This window comes from Rousettus aegyptiacus, unplaced genomic scaffold (assembly GCF_014176215.1).
Source record: "Rousettus aegyptiacus isolate mRouAeg1 unplaced genomic scaffold, mRouAeg1.p scaffold_m13_p_2, whole genome shotgun sequence".
Taxonomy (NCBI): domain Eukaryota; kingdom Metazoa; phylum Chordata; class Mammalia; order Chiroptera; family Pteropodidae; genus Rousettus; species Rousettus aegyptiacus.
This window is the reverse complement of record NW_023416295.1, coordinates 14767360-14781921: the sequence shown is the minus strand read 5'-3', so window position 1 is coordinate 14781921 and position 14562 is coordinate 14767360. Positions and strand designations below refer to the sequence as shown.

Here is a 14562-nt window from a genome sequence, read left to right as displayed (position 1 = left end):
GACCAGAGCCTGTGGACTATCTCTTGGGGTCAGGGCCACCCAGGGTTGCATCCCATTACCATCGTGTGGAGCAAGAGTTTTGCAACAGCAGTTCCTGCCCTGGAGAGCTGATGAGAACTTCTCCTTAGCAAAGTCAGTGACAAGGTAGGTGGGTAGGGTGAGGGAGGGAAGAGCTGGGGCTCCCAGAGCAATCAGAGCAAAAGAATCGCCCCTACCCTAAAGGGCAGTCCCTTCCTGGAGGTCAGACTTGCTCGGATACTTCTATTAGGGCAGAGTTCTTATTACAATGGAAGATGTCATATTCTGGTAGGAACTCCAGCATGGAGTTCAGATTTGCCTGATGAACAAATGGGAGAGAGAAGACCTAGCAGAAGCCTATGTTCAAAAGGAAGTGAGATGTTCCTGGATGAGAACTGATCAGAAGGAAATCAGGGTCCAAGAATGGAGGAGCTTGACTCTGTTTGGGAGTGATGGAAAGGCAATGCTGGTGACCAGCCTCTAGCTCAACACTACTAGAGTCCCCACCAAGAGTCCCCACCGAGTCCAATGGAGAGCACGAGAATTCTACAAAGACATTGGAAAAGCTCGTTAGACCTTGGGGACCTCCAGCAGAAGGTTCCATGAGGGTCAACATAGATCTCCCCTGAGTGACTCCAGGGCACATATCTAGCACAGTAGCCCCCAGAGAAGCATGTGGTAGACACCCCCAGTAGACTTCCCCAAATTCCTGGGAGCACTTTCCAGGGGGATAAAGCCCTGTACAAGCAAGCACACGAATCTGAGCCTGTGAAATCTGGGTTGTAGCTATTAACGTGACTTCGTTGTGCTCACAGACTGGGGTTGCCCTGGGAAATTTGGGCAACATAGTTATTTCTTTAATTGGATGTCACTCAGATACTCTAAGGTCCATCCGTTTCCCCACCATATCAATGCATTCAGTGCTCAAGAAAATTGAATCAAACACCTAGGATATGCCAAAACTAATTGATTTGGGGATACAGAGACTATATATATATATATATGTATATATATATATATATCACAATACCTGCTTTCATGAACCTCACAGTTGGGCTGAGGAAGCAGTCAAACAGATGATTACAAAACCCCATAACTGAAGCCATGATAGAGTAAGCCTGGGGGTGCAGAATACGGGGCAACGGTCCGTGGAGCTGCTCTCTGAGCTAAATTTAAAAGGAAACGGAAGACTTGGCCAGACCAAAAGGGTGGGAAAGAGCGTGCCAGGGGAAAGGCAAGTGTATGCCAGGCCCTGAGGAAGGATGAGAACAGTTCTGGGCGGAAGTGCAAGCGGTTCCCCGCGGCCGAAGGGGACGTGGTCTGAAATGAGTCTGGAGAAGTACACAGGGGTCAGATGCAGGGGCACTAAGTGCACAAGTCAGGAGTCTGCCTCTGCCTGAGGACAACGGTGGTTCTTGAAGGCTCGTAGGAGGAAACGAGCGTGATTAAATTCACACTTTAGGGCGCTCGTTCCGGTAGTTCCGGTAGCAGAGTGGAGGATGAACCGAGCGGGCAGGGGCTTGAGGCGGAGAGCGTGTAGGTGAACGGTGGCAGGAGCAGCAGTGGCAGCAGCCACGGCCAACAGTGCCAGGCGCTGCGTCCTAAGTGCTTTGTACATGCGGACTCATTGAATCCACGTGACAACCCCGCGCGGTAGGCGTCCTCATTATCTCATTTTATGAATGATGAAACTGAGACCCAGTGAGATTAAATACTTGCCCAAGGTCTACAACCAGTCAGTGCCATTGCTGGGGTCCCAACTCGGAGAGTTCAGCTTTAAAATCCACAGCTATCACCGGACTATCACAGTGGCTTAGGCGAGAGAGAATGAAGTGTTGCCTAACACTTCAGTCAGTGAAGGCCATGAGGAGGAGAGAACCCAGAGAGGATGTTAAGGAGAATGTCTGTAGAGAGAGAGAGAGGGAGGGGAGCATGAGGAGAGTGCCCGTTTCCTGCTTGGGCAGACAGTGGATAAGAGGGTGCTCAGGAGGAGAAGCACCTGTGTCAGGGCAGTTCGTGAGACCAGGTTTCTACATGTTGAATTTGCAGTGTCTGTGGAGCCCCAGGGGAGACTGCAGGGGGTGAGCGCGTATAAGAACGTGAGCTTAGGAGAGAGCTTAGAAGCTGGGAACCATATGTGTGAGAGACATCCGTGTATTGAGTGGTAGCTGAAGCCAAGGAAGGAAGCGAGCTGGCCTAGGGATGGCAGGTAGAGAAGAGGGTCAAGGTAGAATCCCTAGAACCTCCATATTTGAGGAATTAATTGAGAAATAAGGCAACAAACAAATGAATCCAAGAGAGGTTCAGGAGAAAGAAGGAGAGAACGAGATTAAATGATGCAGAGCTCAAATAAGAAAAGACTTTAACAGTAACCATTTCACCATAAATAACGTTTAAAAAGCATGCAGCAGGCTAGGAGAAAAGTTTATCATAATTGACAAACATGAGATAGCATGAGTAGAGAAGGTCACCAGCCCTTTTATAAACTGATGATGGGAGGGTGAACTGGCACAGTCTTTTGGAAGGGCCACGTAGCCGTGTTTATCAAAATTTAAACATGCACAGACACTAAAGCTACAGAAACACTCATACAAGTTCCCAAAGACTTACCTCTAAAGAGGCTCATAGCAAGATCCTCAATATACATCTATAAGGTAATTATCAAGTAAATCATAATACATACATACCAGGAGCCATCGTGTCTTCACTGAAAAAAGTGAGATGAATCTATATGTACTGATGTGGAATAAGTCCATGATGCATTGTTAAGGTGCAGAAACATACCACTAGTTAAATATCTTTTTTTATTAAGGAAAGAAGGGAGGAAAACATATATATACATGGAGAAAAGTCTGAAAAAAAGCAAATATGGGTGAACAGAGGAATGGAAAGGCATCTTTAAGTTTTGCTTTAACTTTGTTTTTGATTCACTTATATTCTTTATAATATGCATGCTTTATTTTTACAATATGGAAACAGTTTTGTTTAAGAAAAGGGTCTATTGGATTTAGTAACCCAGATGTCATTGGTAACCCTGGCAGAAGCTGTTTCACCAGAGCGGTGGGAAGGAAGCTAGCTAGTTGCAGTGGGTCAAGCAGTGAACAAGAAGGCCAAGTGGAGACAGCTGTTTTTTCAAGAATTTTGCTTATGAAAAAAGGAGGGTACTGAGGAGCACTAGCTAAAGGGAACCTAGAATAGAAGAAGAAAGGGAAAGACATGAGCGAGTTGAGGGACTAAAGGAAAAGGTGGTTGAAGGCCAAAGGGGCAGAGAGGCAGGATCCCGAAATATAAGAGGCAGCGAGTCCCATAGCCAGGTGCAGAAATTCACCAGAAAGAGAAGGAGGGGGACTTCTCACCCTGACCATAGAAGAAAGGAAGAAAGTGCTCATGCAAGTTCAGGCAAGTCTGTTAGCTAGAAACTGGGGCTGTCTGCATCCTTTGAAAGGAAGACAGAGATGGACTAAGCAAACTTCCACCTTCAGACTGGAAGTCTCCTCCAGAATCCATTAGACAAGGAGGTGTGAAAGTCCCCCATGCGGATACAGAATTGCCAGGTAGAGCCAGGACAGACCTTATGGCCCGTCTGTGGGAACCCCTCCCCTGGTAGGCCTCTTGGATTTCCCCCTTGGCAAAGCTGGGTCAGAAGTTTCCTCATAAAGCCTGCTTCACTTTTTCCTGTCCAACAGCCCTGGCTGCTACCAAGCCCTGAGTCACAGTCAAGGTGGCAGAGGCCACTTCCATAACAACAGCAGCTACGGCAGCAACAGGAGGTAAGTGAACTGTCGTCCAGTCTTAGGGTTGCTGGGGACATATTCCTGATGGAAAGGGGCTTGGAAACGTCAGTCTGAGTCCCCTGAGAACTGAGGTGATGAATTGCAGACTCTCTGAGCTAAAGATAATTAAGTCCTCACCTAGAAAGCCTAGTACAAAAGAACTTTCTGCAATAATGAGAATGTTGTATATCTGCACTAGCCAGTATTGTAGCTACCAGTCACACGTGGCTGTTGAGCATGTGAAATGTGGCTGATATGACTGAGGAACTAAAATTTTTTTTATTTTAATTAATTTAAATTGAAGTATCCACATGTAGCTGGTAGCTATCATACTGGACACTACAGATTTAAAACAATCTCCTCACTTTCCAGTGGACTACACATCGAGGCCCAGAGACAAATAACTTGTCCAAGCTCACCCTGATCATTAATTAACAGCAGAACTAGGATTGGAAGCTGGGTCTTTATTCTCCCCACAATCCACATGCATGTGATGGGCTCCGTAGACGTGAAATCCGCCTAATGAAAATCAAGAAGCGGCACAGTTGGGAAATGTCAAATCTGGACTCTCCTTTCTATAGCTTTTGCATTCGTTCAGCTGTCTGGGACAGAGAGGTCAGGTTAAAAAAAAATTTTTTTAAGTCTTAAAAACTATTTAAAACCTAGTTTATCTTTGTCATCCTAGGTCAAGTTGCTTAACTCCCAGAGTCCGAGTTTCCTCATTCACGGGGTTGTTGTGAGGATTCAATGGCACAAATTCTGCAAATCACTTTCTTCTAGAAGCTAGACCCTCATAGGCACTCAGCAGCACAGCTAGTGTGACTATTGTTATCCAAGTCAGAGTGAGTCGGGATGTACATTGAAGTCACCCTGGACAGCGGACCCACTGCTTGGGGATATAGTGGGAGGGACAGCATGCTATATAGCTGATAAACTATTTCAGTCCTAATGATCACGACACTAAATGCTAACACAGTGCTTTATATGTGTCTTAAGTGCTTTTTGGGCAAGCCTTCCTTTCATTCTCAGCACAACCTGATGAGTTCGAGTCTATCATTGGCCTCATTTTGTAGATGAGTAAACGGAGACTCAGAAAGGAAAGGTCACTTGCCCAGAATTGTGCAGCTAACAGAGCTCCTTACTGCTGCTCTCATCTGCCTCTCTCCATGTGTAATGAGCCTCTGTCTAGTCTTAGCATCGCCTGACCAGGAGTCATCGCATTCTTCTCCAACATGGGAAAGAGAGGTACTAAGGAATGTTTGCTAAACAGTTGGACTCGGAGGTTCTTTCCTTGGGATAGGCAGCTTAAGTGAATTTGCCACAGGCTTTGAGTCATCCGTGGACCTTGGGATGCATGCAGGGAGAGGCTAGGGTAAGGAGTGGTGGAGGGGCCTGAGGCATTGGTTGCTAGGTGGGGTCTTGTGAGGGAGCAGTGAATTTGTGTTTACTGCTCTGCCTGTATTTATCCTTTCAATTGTAATCAATAGCAAATGTGACAAAATATATTCTTAGTGTCATTCAACACTGTTTTCCAAAATGTGTTTAAACTTGGCTGGGATTTTAACTTTTACCAAAAGGCTTTCTGAACTAGATGGTCTTGACTCCAAAGGTGGTAACTATAGTAGATCCAATACCAAGTGCACAAGCCAAGAAAGAAGAGTAATGCCCTTAGAGGGTCTCGTGGTCAAAGCAGATGGTTGCGGAGGGAAGCGAAAGACAAGGAGAGGTAGAATGGGACCCCCACTACTTAGAGGTGGGGGTTCTTAAAAGGGATGTGGCATGGAGAAGTAAAGTGAGGCTTTAAGGATTTCCGGGGTGGCGTGAGGGGTGGAGGGGGTGGGGGAGGGTAGAGACAAGACGCTTTAGGTCTAGGGAAGAAAGCCACCAGACTTTCGAGAAGCTTAAGCGCCTTTATCTGTTGTCTTAATGAGCTGTTCCCCTTTGATGTAAAAAATGTTCAAAAGAGGTAGTATGGGATAAAAAGCACGGGGAAGCCCAAGGCAGATCTGATGTGCAGAAAGTCAGGCAGGACAGATGAACAAGCCAGGGGCTACTGAGATCCAGGCAACGATGAGAGATATAGGCACAGTCCTGGGCACAGTACCTCCTCTGCATGGGCCTCTGTTTCCCTGTCTGCGAAATGAAAAGATTAGCTAGAAAATGCTACAGGTCCTTTCCCAGCATAAACCCTACCAGTCCATAAAACGTCTAGTGATCAAAAAGCTGACCTGGAAATTAATTATTCAAATTATCAAGAGCATCCTGCACCCTCAGAAGCTCCACCCCAAAATTGAGCAATCTAATCCACTACTCACTTCCTCAACTGTGTTCTCACCACTTCCGCCCTTGCAGTCAGGCACATCTACTCTCCTGGAGGTGTCCGACAGGTGAAAAGCCCAGAATCCTGGTAAGTCTCGGGATACCCACCACTCCCACCATTCAGAATGTCTCTGTTCTCTGTCTCCCTTGACACCAGCCTCCATTAATCCAGGCATCTATCCTCTCCCTTGGTGGGCCTCACACACACCCCTTGGTTTCTTTGTTCTCTCTCTTAGACCTCCCTATCCTCAGAGGGAGAGCTTTGACCCCTTTTTCCTATACCTCCCTCCAACAACCACTTCGGGCAACTTGCTGCCCACCCCATTCCCTTCCCAGCTCAGCCAGCTCTGCCTGCTTTGGCCAGGTTTGGGTCTGAGGAAGGACCAGACACTATACACTGTTGAGTTTTTTCTTCCCATATATTAAGTGCAAATATGTATGGATGACATTTATAGAGAGAATATTGGAATTGTATGAAAATGACTGATTTTTTCTGTTGTTGTTAAAAAGATTACTTTAAATGTCGGGGATCTTGTAAATGTTCTTGTTCTGTAGCATTCTCATGAAATAAATTAGCATCATCCCATCCATGGAGTTGTTAAACTACCTTGGGTTATTAAGAGGCTGGCAAGTTTGCTCAATGAGGGACTCTCCTGCTGGGTCGCTGAGAGTGTGTCTGGGTTATGATAAGAGCCAGCAAGTTCAGGGGCATTTGGTTTATCATTCCTGGAAGGGCTATTTCTTTAATTCTAGGGTAAAGAATAGCAAAGAAAGCACTGCACGGCACACCAAACCATGGGAGTGAACCATATAGACACTTAATGATATCTCAAGAATTTAGCTTACAGATATATTTAATGCACAAGGTGTTTTTTTTTTCTTTCTTTCTTTCTTTCTTTCTTTCTTTCTTTTTTTTTGGTTGTAAAATGATTCTTTATAGTTCTTAACTAGCTGGTCATTCCACCCCACCACTGTCGATGTCATCTATTATGTCCTGAGGGTGGGGGCCAGCAACATGGCAGCTCATAGACTGGGCAGTCCCCAGAACCTCTTAAATGGTTCCAGAGAGTTTTCTAGCTAAAGATCAGTGCCACATCTGTCAGGCAATGTTGACAATATTATCAAATGTGATATTTCCACTGCGCTTAAGGTTTTCCTGTTTCCTTCATTCTCTGGGTGTTTCCTAGAGGGCTTTGATGACCTGGACAGAGGCAGAGAGGTTTCACCTCAATCTGAGCCTGTCTGTTCTGAATGGTCAGTTTCACTGCTCTCTTCAGACCCTTCTAATCACCTGTTGCCTTGGCAATGTCACTAACATTTTTGGAGACAGACCCAGGGGGGGATGATCTTGGGGGCCAGGGCAGATGTGGTACATACTTCTTCACCTGTGCCCTCATGTACAAGATTTTGATCTCATTGGGATATAATTTAGGCAGCACAGTGGAGGTGGCTGGTATTAAATGAACCTGGATTTGGGACAACTGTAGAAAGTTGTACTTGAGCCTCCTCTGAACCAAAAGCTCAGAGGTATGATTTTTAAGAAAGCAGGTCGGTAGACTGGAATTTTGGCTGCAGCACTTCCAGGCTCTGTGACCACAGGCTGGTTTCTGAGCTCCTCTGTGCCCATCCTCTCACCAGGAAACAGGGGCTCAATCATGTCTGTTTGTAATGTTCGAGGGAGATCATGTACCTGTGAGGTGGAAAGCAGATTTCAGATGTGTCATCTCCCTTCCCTTACTTTCTCCCTTTAACTGCCAAAGCATCCTCTCTAGAGATTAGTTTAAAAACAAACAAATAACAGAACATCTTTGCCGCCCTCCATGGCTGGAGGTTGTTGCCCTGGCCTCGTTCTCTTTTGTGAGTTCTCTACTTCTGTCCTGTCTTGAATGGAAGTAGAGTTCACCCATACGCCTGCAGCCCAGCCCCGGCACAGCTGAGCACTGGATTGTTCAGAATGAGGGCTTATCTGCTTGCCTGTTGCTGCCTCTTCTCACAGGGCAGTTTCTGTGGCCGCCCCAGCCCTGCCTTCTCGCAGCCGGTGAGCAGAAATGTGGGGTTCTCCTCTCCGCAGGCACAAGCTCTGTGCACCCATCGGTGATTTGCATTCTCTCTCAAAGGTGGGTTTTCTCTTAGGTCATTTGTTTCCTTACTAGTATCTTGGATCATCTGTTCTCAGAGATGACCCACCTTTGACCTTACGACTTCATTGGATATAACCCTGGGGCTCTGAGCAAACTTGCTCTTGACCAGAGCATTACAGAGACAGTAGTTTCTCCCAGGTCTTGCTGACAACCCTGGCTGAGCCAGCTGTGCTCTTTGCCCCTCCCACTACCACCCTGTCCTCCTGGCCAGGCCAGGCCCCACCCTCATCATCGCATCTTTCTAGATTTATAGCTTGATCAAATCCGTTCTATCGATGCACTGAGAAGGCAATTCATCTGACCCCATCACTTAGGGGAGAAAGAAATACCTAGTCAGGAAGGTGAAGAATTCCATCACTCTAGGAGAAAAGAGCATCGTTTTACCAGTTTCTCTTAATCCCAGCTTTCTTCTTTGCCATGTATGATTGACAGTAACAGATTTTCTACTGCTAAAGAGAAAAGCTTCCTAGGACTTTCGTTGGTGTTGCTGTTGTTGATGTTGTTTTAATATTTGTATCTACTTTGCAAGGCTATACCTCTTTGGTTAATCTTTCATTGAGATACAATTCACACAGCACAAAAGTCACCCATTTATAGTAATTTTTAGCATATGCACAAAGTTGTACGACCATCACCGCTACTGAATTTCAGAACACTTTTATCACCCCAAAAAGAAACTCTGTACTCATTAACATTCTGCCTGGACCCCCAGTCCCTGGCAACCACTAACCTACTTTCTGTCTCCACTGATTTGCCTACTTTAGATGTTTTGCATACATGGACTCATACAGTGTAAAGCCTTTTGTGTGTGTGTGTGTGTGTGTGTGTGTGTGTGTGTGTGTGTGTTTCACTTAGGATAATGTTTTCAAGGTTTATCCATGTTGTAGCATGTATCCTTTCTTTTCACGGTTGAATAATATTCCATTATATGTATATACCACCATTTGTTTATCCATTTATCAGTTGATAGCTGGATTGTTTCTACCTTTGGGCTATCATTCTGCAATGAAGATTCACGTACAAGTTTTTGTGTGAACATATATTTTCAATTTTCTTGGGTATATATATCTAGGAATGGAATTCTCAATTCGTATGTTCACTCTATGCTCAACTTTTTGAACAGCTGCCAAACTGTTTATCACAGCAGCTGCATCATTCTACATTCCTGCCAGGAGTATAAGAGAAGTCCAATTTCTTTACCTCCTCCTCAAAATGGTTATTATCTGCCGGAGCCAGCTAGCTAAAGTCGATCAGTACCTGAAAGAGGGGGATGAAGCCTAAGAAAAAAGAAGAAGACAGGAAAGCACTTCAGGAGGGCATACAGTCACTGTTGCAGCCCCGGCTTTATTTAGCACGGCCTTTATATAAGTTTTTGGATACAAATAGTAAAACACAGGGTACAATATAGTAAATAACAAGGAACGATAGTAAGGTATAGAGTACAATGGCAAAGCACAATGTACATTACCATAGGAATGCTGACATTTACATAAGTTCCTATTCTTTTCTGGGCTGTAAAACATTCCACTATCTTAAGAAGATTTCTTTAGGAGGCAAACCTCCCCTCCAGGGTCAGTAACGTTTAATTCCACACCCTGCTTCCTAGAACCATTGTTTAAGCAGTCTCAGCAGCTGCTCCATGGCTATCAGCTACGTGACTTCTTCAGTGCCTCAAAATGGCTCCCGACAATTATCCATCTTTATTTATTATGATCATCCTAGTGAGTGTGAAGTAATTCCCGAGACTTTTACTTTGTTTCTCTAACACTGGGTTCCATTGGGAGGTGGGTTACAGATTTGCATGTGGTCATATGATGTTCATACCTTATTATAAAGCAAATGACATGATGGTGATATATTTTATGGTTCAAAAGGAAGCTAATTCAGTAGCTGCTTTGGTTTTGTCTATTTCACCTTGAAAACTGGAATAATATTTCAGAATGGCTGCAGCTTCCACCAGAAGCAGGCTCTCTACTAACCCCATAACGAAGGCAGTATCACCAGAGATAGGTTTATCTGGGGGTACAGGGAAGTTGAGGATGAGTGAAGGCGTGCACTGGCAAGTAAGAAGGATCCCCACCAGGACTAGGAAGTCACCAAAATGAGAATAGTGTGTCTCCATCTGCCTTCTCTGCTTCCTGCTTCCCCTCTCTTTATTCTGAGAACATTCCCCCTGTATGTTAGAATATGACTGCCCAGAACCCCATGATAATCTATTACATTTCCACCCACTCAGAGAATCAGTTAGCTAGCCAGCCACCTGCTTATGACTTTCAATGTATTTTTGTAAACTACACAAATACTCCCAGAGCAGGCATCTGACATCCCCAAAAGAACAATGCTGGGCCATGCCAAGTGAGTAAACTTACTCTAGCTCTAGCATTCTGACACTCTATTTTGCTTTAGGGCAACTGTTTTTCCAGAACACTTCTTTCACATCACTTGCATAAAGTTGGACAAAGAGATTCATCTCTCAGCTTTATTGTTAAAACTTGAGGCTTTTATTAGGGATCGAACCCAATTGGATTGCCTACATATGCCCCAGACTGAGAACGGGATGGTACCTCATGTTTTTGCTATTAAAATCAGCCTCACCAGTCAGGGATGCTCATTACTCAGGCATCCAAGACAATGTGTTCTATAGGGATAACCCAAAGGGAAGTTTCCGCAATGTTTTGGGTGGTGGTGATGCCAAGGAAAGTGCTAAGAACCTCTCTGTGACTTTGAAGGGAACTATATTCTTTTTGTGAAATGTGCTATTCATCACCAAATGTATCGCGTAACTTTAGAGCCTCTACTATTTCCCGAAATGTAAGCTGCTTCCAGGTAATATACTAACCAATGCAAAGAATCCTATCTGAGGTTTGTGGGCAGAGAAGCTGGAATCTAGGGAGACTTTATTGTGCAGTGATGCTCATCTCTCTTCTCTAGGCCACAAATATAAAAGACTCAAAAATGGAAGACTTTAACCTTGAAAATTACAACTTCGAGGATTACTTTGGTAATTACAGTTACAACACTGACCTGCCCTCTATTCTACAAGACTCTGCCCCATGCCGGCCAGATTCTCTGAATCTCAACAAGTATGCTGTGGTTGTAATCTATATCCTGGTCTTTCTGCTGAGCCTGCTGGGAAACGCCCTTGTGATGCTAGTTGTATTATACAGCAAGGTCGGCCGCTCTGTCACTGACGTGTACCTGCTGAACCTGGCCATCGCCGACATGCTTTTCGCCTTGACCTTGCCTATCTGGGCTATCTCCAAATTAAAGGGCTGGATCTATGGTACAATCCTGTGCAAGATGGTCTCACTCCTGAAGGAAGTCAACTTCTACAGCAGCATACTGCTGCTGGCCTGCATCAGCGTGGACCGCTACCTGGCCATTGTCCACGCCACACGCACACTGACTCAGAAGCGGCACTGGGTCAAGTTCATATGCTTAGGCATCTGGGCACTATCCCTGATCCTGTCCCTGCCCATCTTTGTCTTTCGCAAGGCTTTTCACCCCCCTAATTCCAGCCCGGTCTGCTATGAGGACATGGGTGCCAACACAACGAAATGGCGCATGGTGATGCGGGCCCTGCCCCAGACCTTTGGCTTCCTCCTGCCGCTGCTGGTCATGCTGTTCTGCTACGGATTCACCCTGCGCACGCTGTTTCAGGCCCACATGGGGCAGAAGCACCGGGCCATGAGAGTCATCTTTGCCGTCGTGCTTGTCTTCCTGCTCTGCTGGCTGCCCTACAACCTGGTCCTGGTGGCAGACACTTTCATGAGGCTCGGCGTGATCAAGGAGACCTGTGAGCGCCGCAATGACATCGGCCGGGCCCTGGATGCCACCGAGATCCTGGGCTTCCTGCACAGCTGCCTCAATCCCCTCATCTACGCCTTCATCGGCCAGAAGTTTCGCCACGGACTCCTCAAGATCATGGCCATCCATGGCCTGGTCAGCAAAGAGTTTCTGGCCAAGGAAGGCAAGCCTTCCTTTGTGGGCTCTTCTTCAGGGAACACGTCTACTACCCTCTAAGCGCTCCACTCCTATTGTAGCCCCTCAGGGCTCCTCCCTTCCTGTCAGCACCCAAGCCTCATGCCCACTGGCTGTTCACAGTCTCTGTGTCAAGGGAGCCCCCCATCAAGGTTACAGGAAGTTGCTGAGGCTGTAGCCTTACCAGGCCCTCATTGCATGGCTTGAAAGCCTGCGCTGGCGCCCCGCCCCTTACTGTAATTCCTGTGTCTGTTGCCAGAGCTCTGTCCATCCTACCACTGAGCCCATAGCACTCTGTCTTCTGAGACATTTTAAAGACATCCTTTTAAGTGACTGTAAAAATTTCCCACCATTGGGAGCCATTAGTGGCAAATATCATACTTGCTTCCTCAATTTTCCCTTTCCTTGCTTGCTAGCAAAGTCCACTTCCCTTGAGAAGGCCGAAAATGACAGATACTCACTTTCTAGGACTCCCTTAAGCTAGGAGTGGCCATATCATCTCATTGTGGCTAATAAGACTCGAGGGCAATTGTGTACTGGTAAACTACTCTCCTAGGGAAAAAAGTCCTGATTTGTAGCATTTGCAAAGTTGCATGGTAAAAATGCTCCAACCATGGCAATTTCAAGAGTGGTGGTGTTTAGCAACCAGCTCACGAACTTCTAGAAAATGTAATAATCTGCTTTCACAAGCAGGTACAAACTGGCTTCAGCATACCATTGTTTAAGGGGAGACTGCTGGGGTCAGGGGACTCCTGGGAAATATACAGATTAAAAAAAAGAGAGACTCACTCACCCACATATTCTTAGGTCTTGACTTAGAATATGGTTCTAGGATGTGATGTGTGGAGCTGGGGCAGTAATTCTGTGACTATGAGGCAAAAAGCCTAACACTCTTAGGCTGATGAAGCCATAGGATAAAAAGAACCAGAGAATAAAGAGCCCAGAAATAAACCTAAGCATAAATGGTCAAATGATTTTCAACAAGGACGTGAAGACTATTCTTTAGATAGCCACACACGCAAGGATGAAATTGGTCCCTTACCCTATACCATATACAAAAATTAACTCAAATAATTTGAAGACTTAAATATGAGAACTAAAACTATAAAAGTTTTAGAAGAAAACATAGGGGGGGAAACTCCATAATACTGAATTTGACAATGATTTCTTGGATATGACACCAAAAGCACAGGCAGCAAAGTAAAAATAAATAAATAGATAAATTGGATTTTATCAAAGTTAAATACCTTTGTGCATCGAAGAACACTATCGACAGAGTAAAAAAGCAAATCACAAAGTGGAAGAAAACATTTGCAAATCATATATCTTTTAAGGGGTTAATTCTAGAATGTATAAAGAATTCCTACAACTCAACAGCAAAAACAGAAAACAAACAAACAAAAGGCTTATTCAAAGATGAGTAAAGGATTTGGAGCACAGACATTTCTCCAAAAAACGTACAAATAGCTCATCATTAATAATTAGGGAAATGCACATAAAACCATAAAGAGGTACCATTTCACACCATTGGGACGACTGTTACTAAAACAAACAAATAAATGAAATAACAAGTGTTGGCAAGGACAGGGAGACACTTGTGCAATGCTGGTAAGAATGCCAGACGGTGCAGCCACTGTGGAAAGCAGTATGGAGGTTCCTCAAAAAATTAAACATAGAGTTACCATGGGATCCGGCAATTCCACTTCTGGGTGTATACCCAAAAGAACTGAAAAAAGAGACTCAAATAGATATCTGTAAACCAATGTTTGTGGCAGCTTTATTCGCAATAGCCAAAAGATGGAAACAACCCACGTGTCCATCAAGGGATGAATGGATAAACGAAATGCGGTATATACACACAAGGGAACATGATTCAGTCTTAAAAAGGAATGAGATTCTGATATGTGCTAAAATGTGGATAAACCTTGAAAATATTACACTAAATGAAATAACCCACGTATAAATACTGTATGATTCCACTTATGTGAGGTACCTAGAAGAGTCAAATGACAGAGACAAATAAAATCGTGGCTACCAGGAGGTGGGGGAAGAGGAAATGAGTTGTCATTTGAGGTGTACAGAATTCAGTGTGGGATGATGAAAAGGTTCTGGAGTTGGATGGTGGTGATACTTGCACAACAATGTGAATGTACTTAATATTAAACTGTACAATTAAAAAATGTTAAAATGGTAAAGTTTATGTTATATATATTTTATCACAATTGAAAAAAATACCTAGTTGCAAAAAGGCAAACTTTAACAAGTGAAGCGACCCAGGAACCACACATGTGACTTCTTGTTAAGTGAGATTATTAAATGTATTTTTTGTA

At 44.7% G+C, this 14562-nt stretch overlaps 1 protein-coding gene and 1 pseudogene across 2 annotated transcripts; one reads left to right on the top strand and one right to left on the bottom strand.

The window, feature by feature from the left end:
- The first annotated feature begins 37 nt into the window (after positions 1–37).
- Positions 38–14562, top strand: LOC107516786 (C-X-C chemokine receptor type 2-like). 2 transcript variants are annotated; one of them, XM_016156886.2, is made up of 4 exons: positions 44–144; positions 3705–3788; positions 6144–6198; positions 11183–14562. In XM_016156886.2, the coding sequence occupies exon 4, from the start codon at positions 11207–11209 to the stop codon at positions 12272–12274; it is 1068 nt and encodes a 355-aa protein (XP_016012372.2). In that variant the 5' UTR covers positions 44–144; positions 3705–3788; positions 6144–6198; positions 11183–11206; the 3' UTR covers positions 12275–14562. The 2 variants fall into 2 exon arrangements, with proteins under 2 accessions (XP_016012373.2, XP_016012372.2); XM_016156887.2 differs by lacking the exon at positions 6144–6198 and having other exon boundaries at positions 38–144.
- On the bottom strand, positions 7054–8606 carry LOC107516691 (annotated as a pseudogene).

Excerpts from the sequence above, each read along its gene's own strand:
- LOC107516786 (XM_016156887.2), top strand. The coding sequence starts at position 11,207 with ATGGAAGACTTTAACCTTGAAAATTACAACTTCGAGGATTACTTTGGT.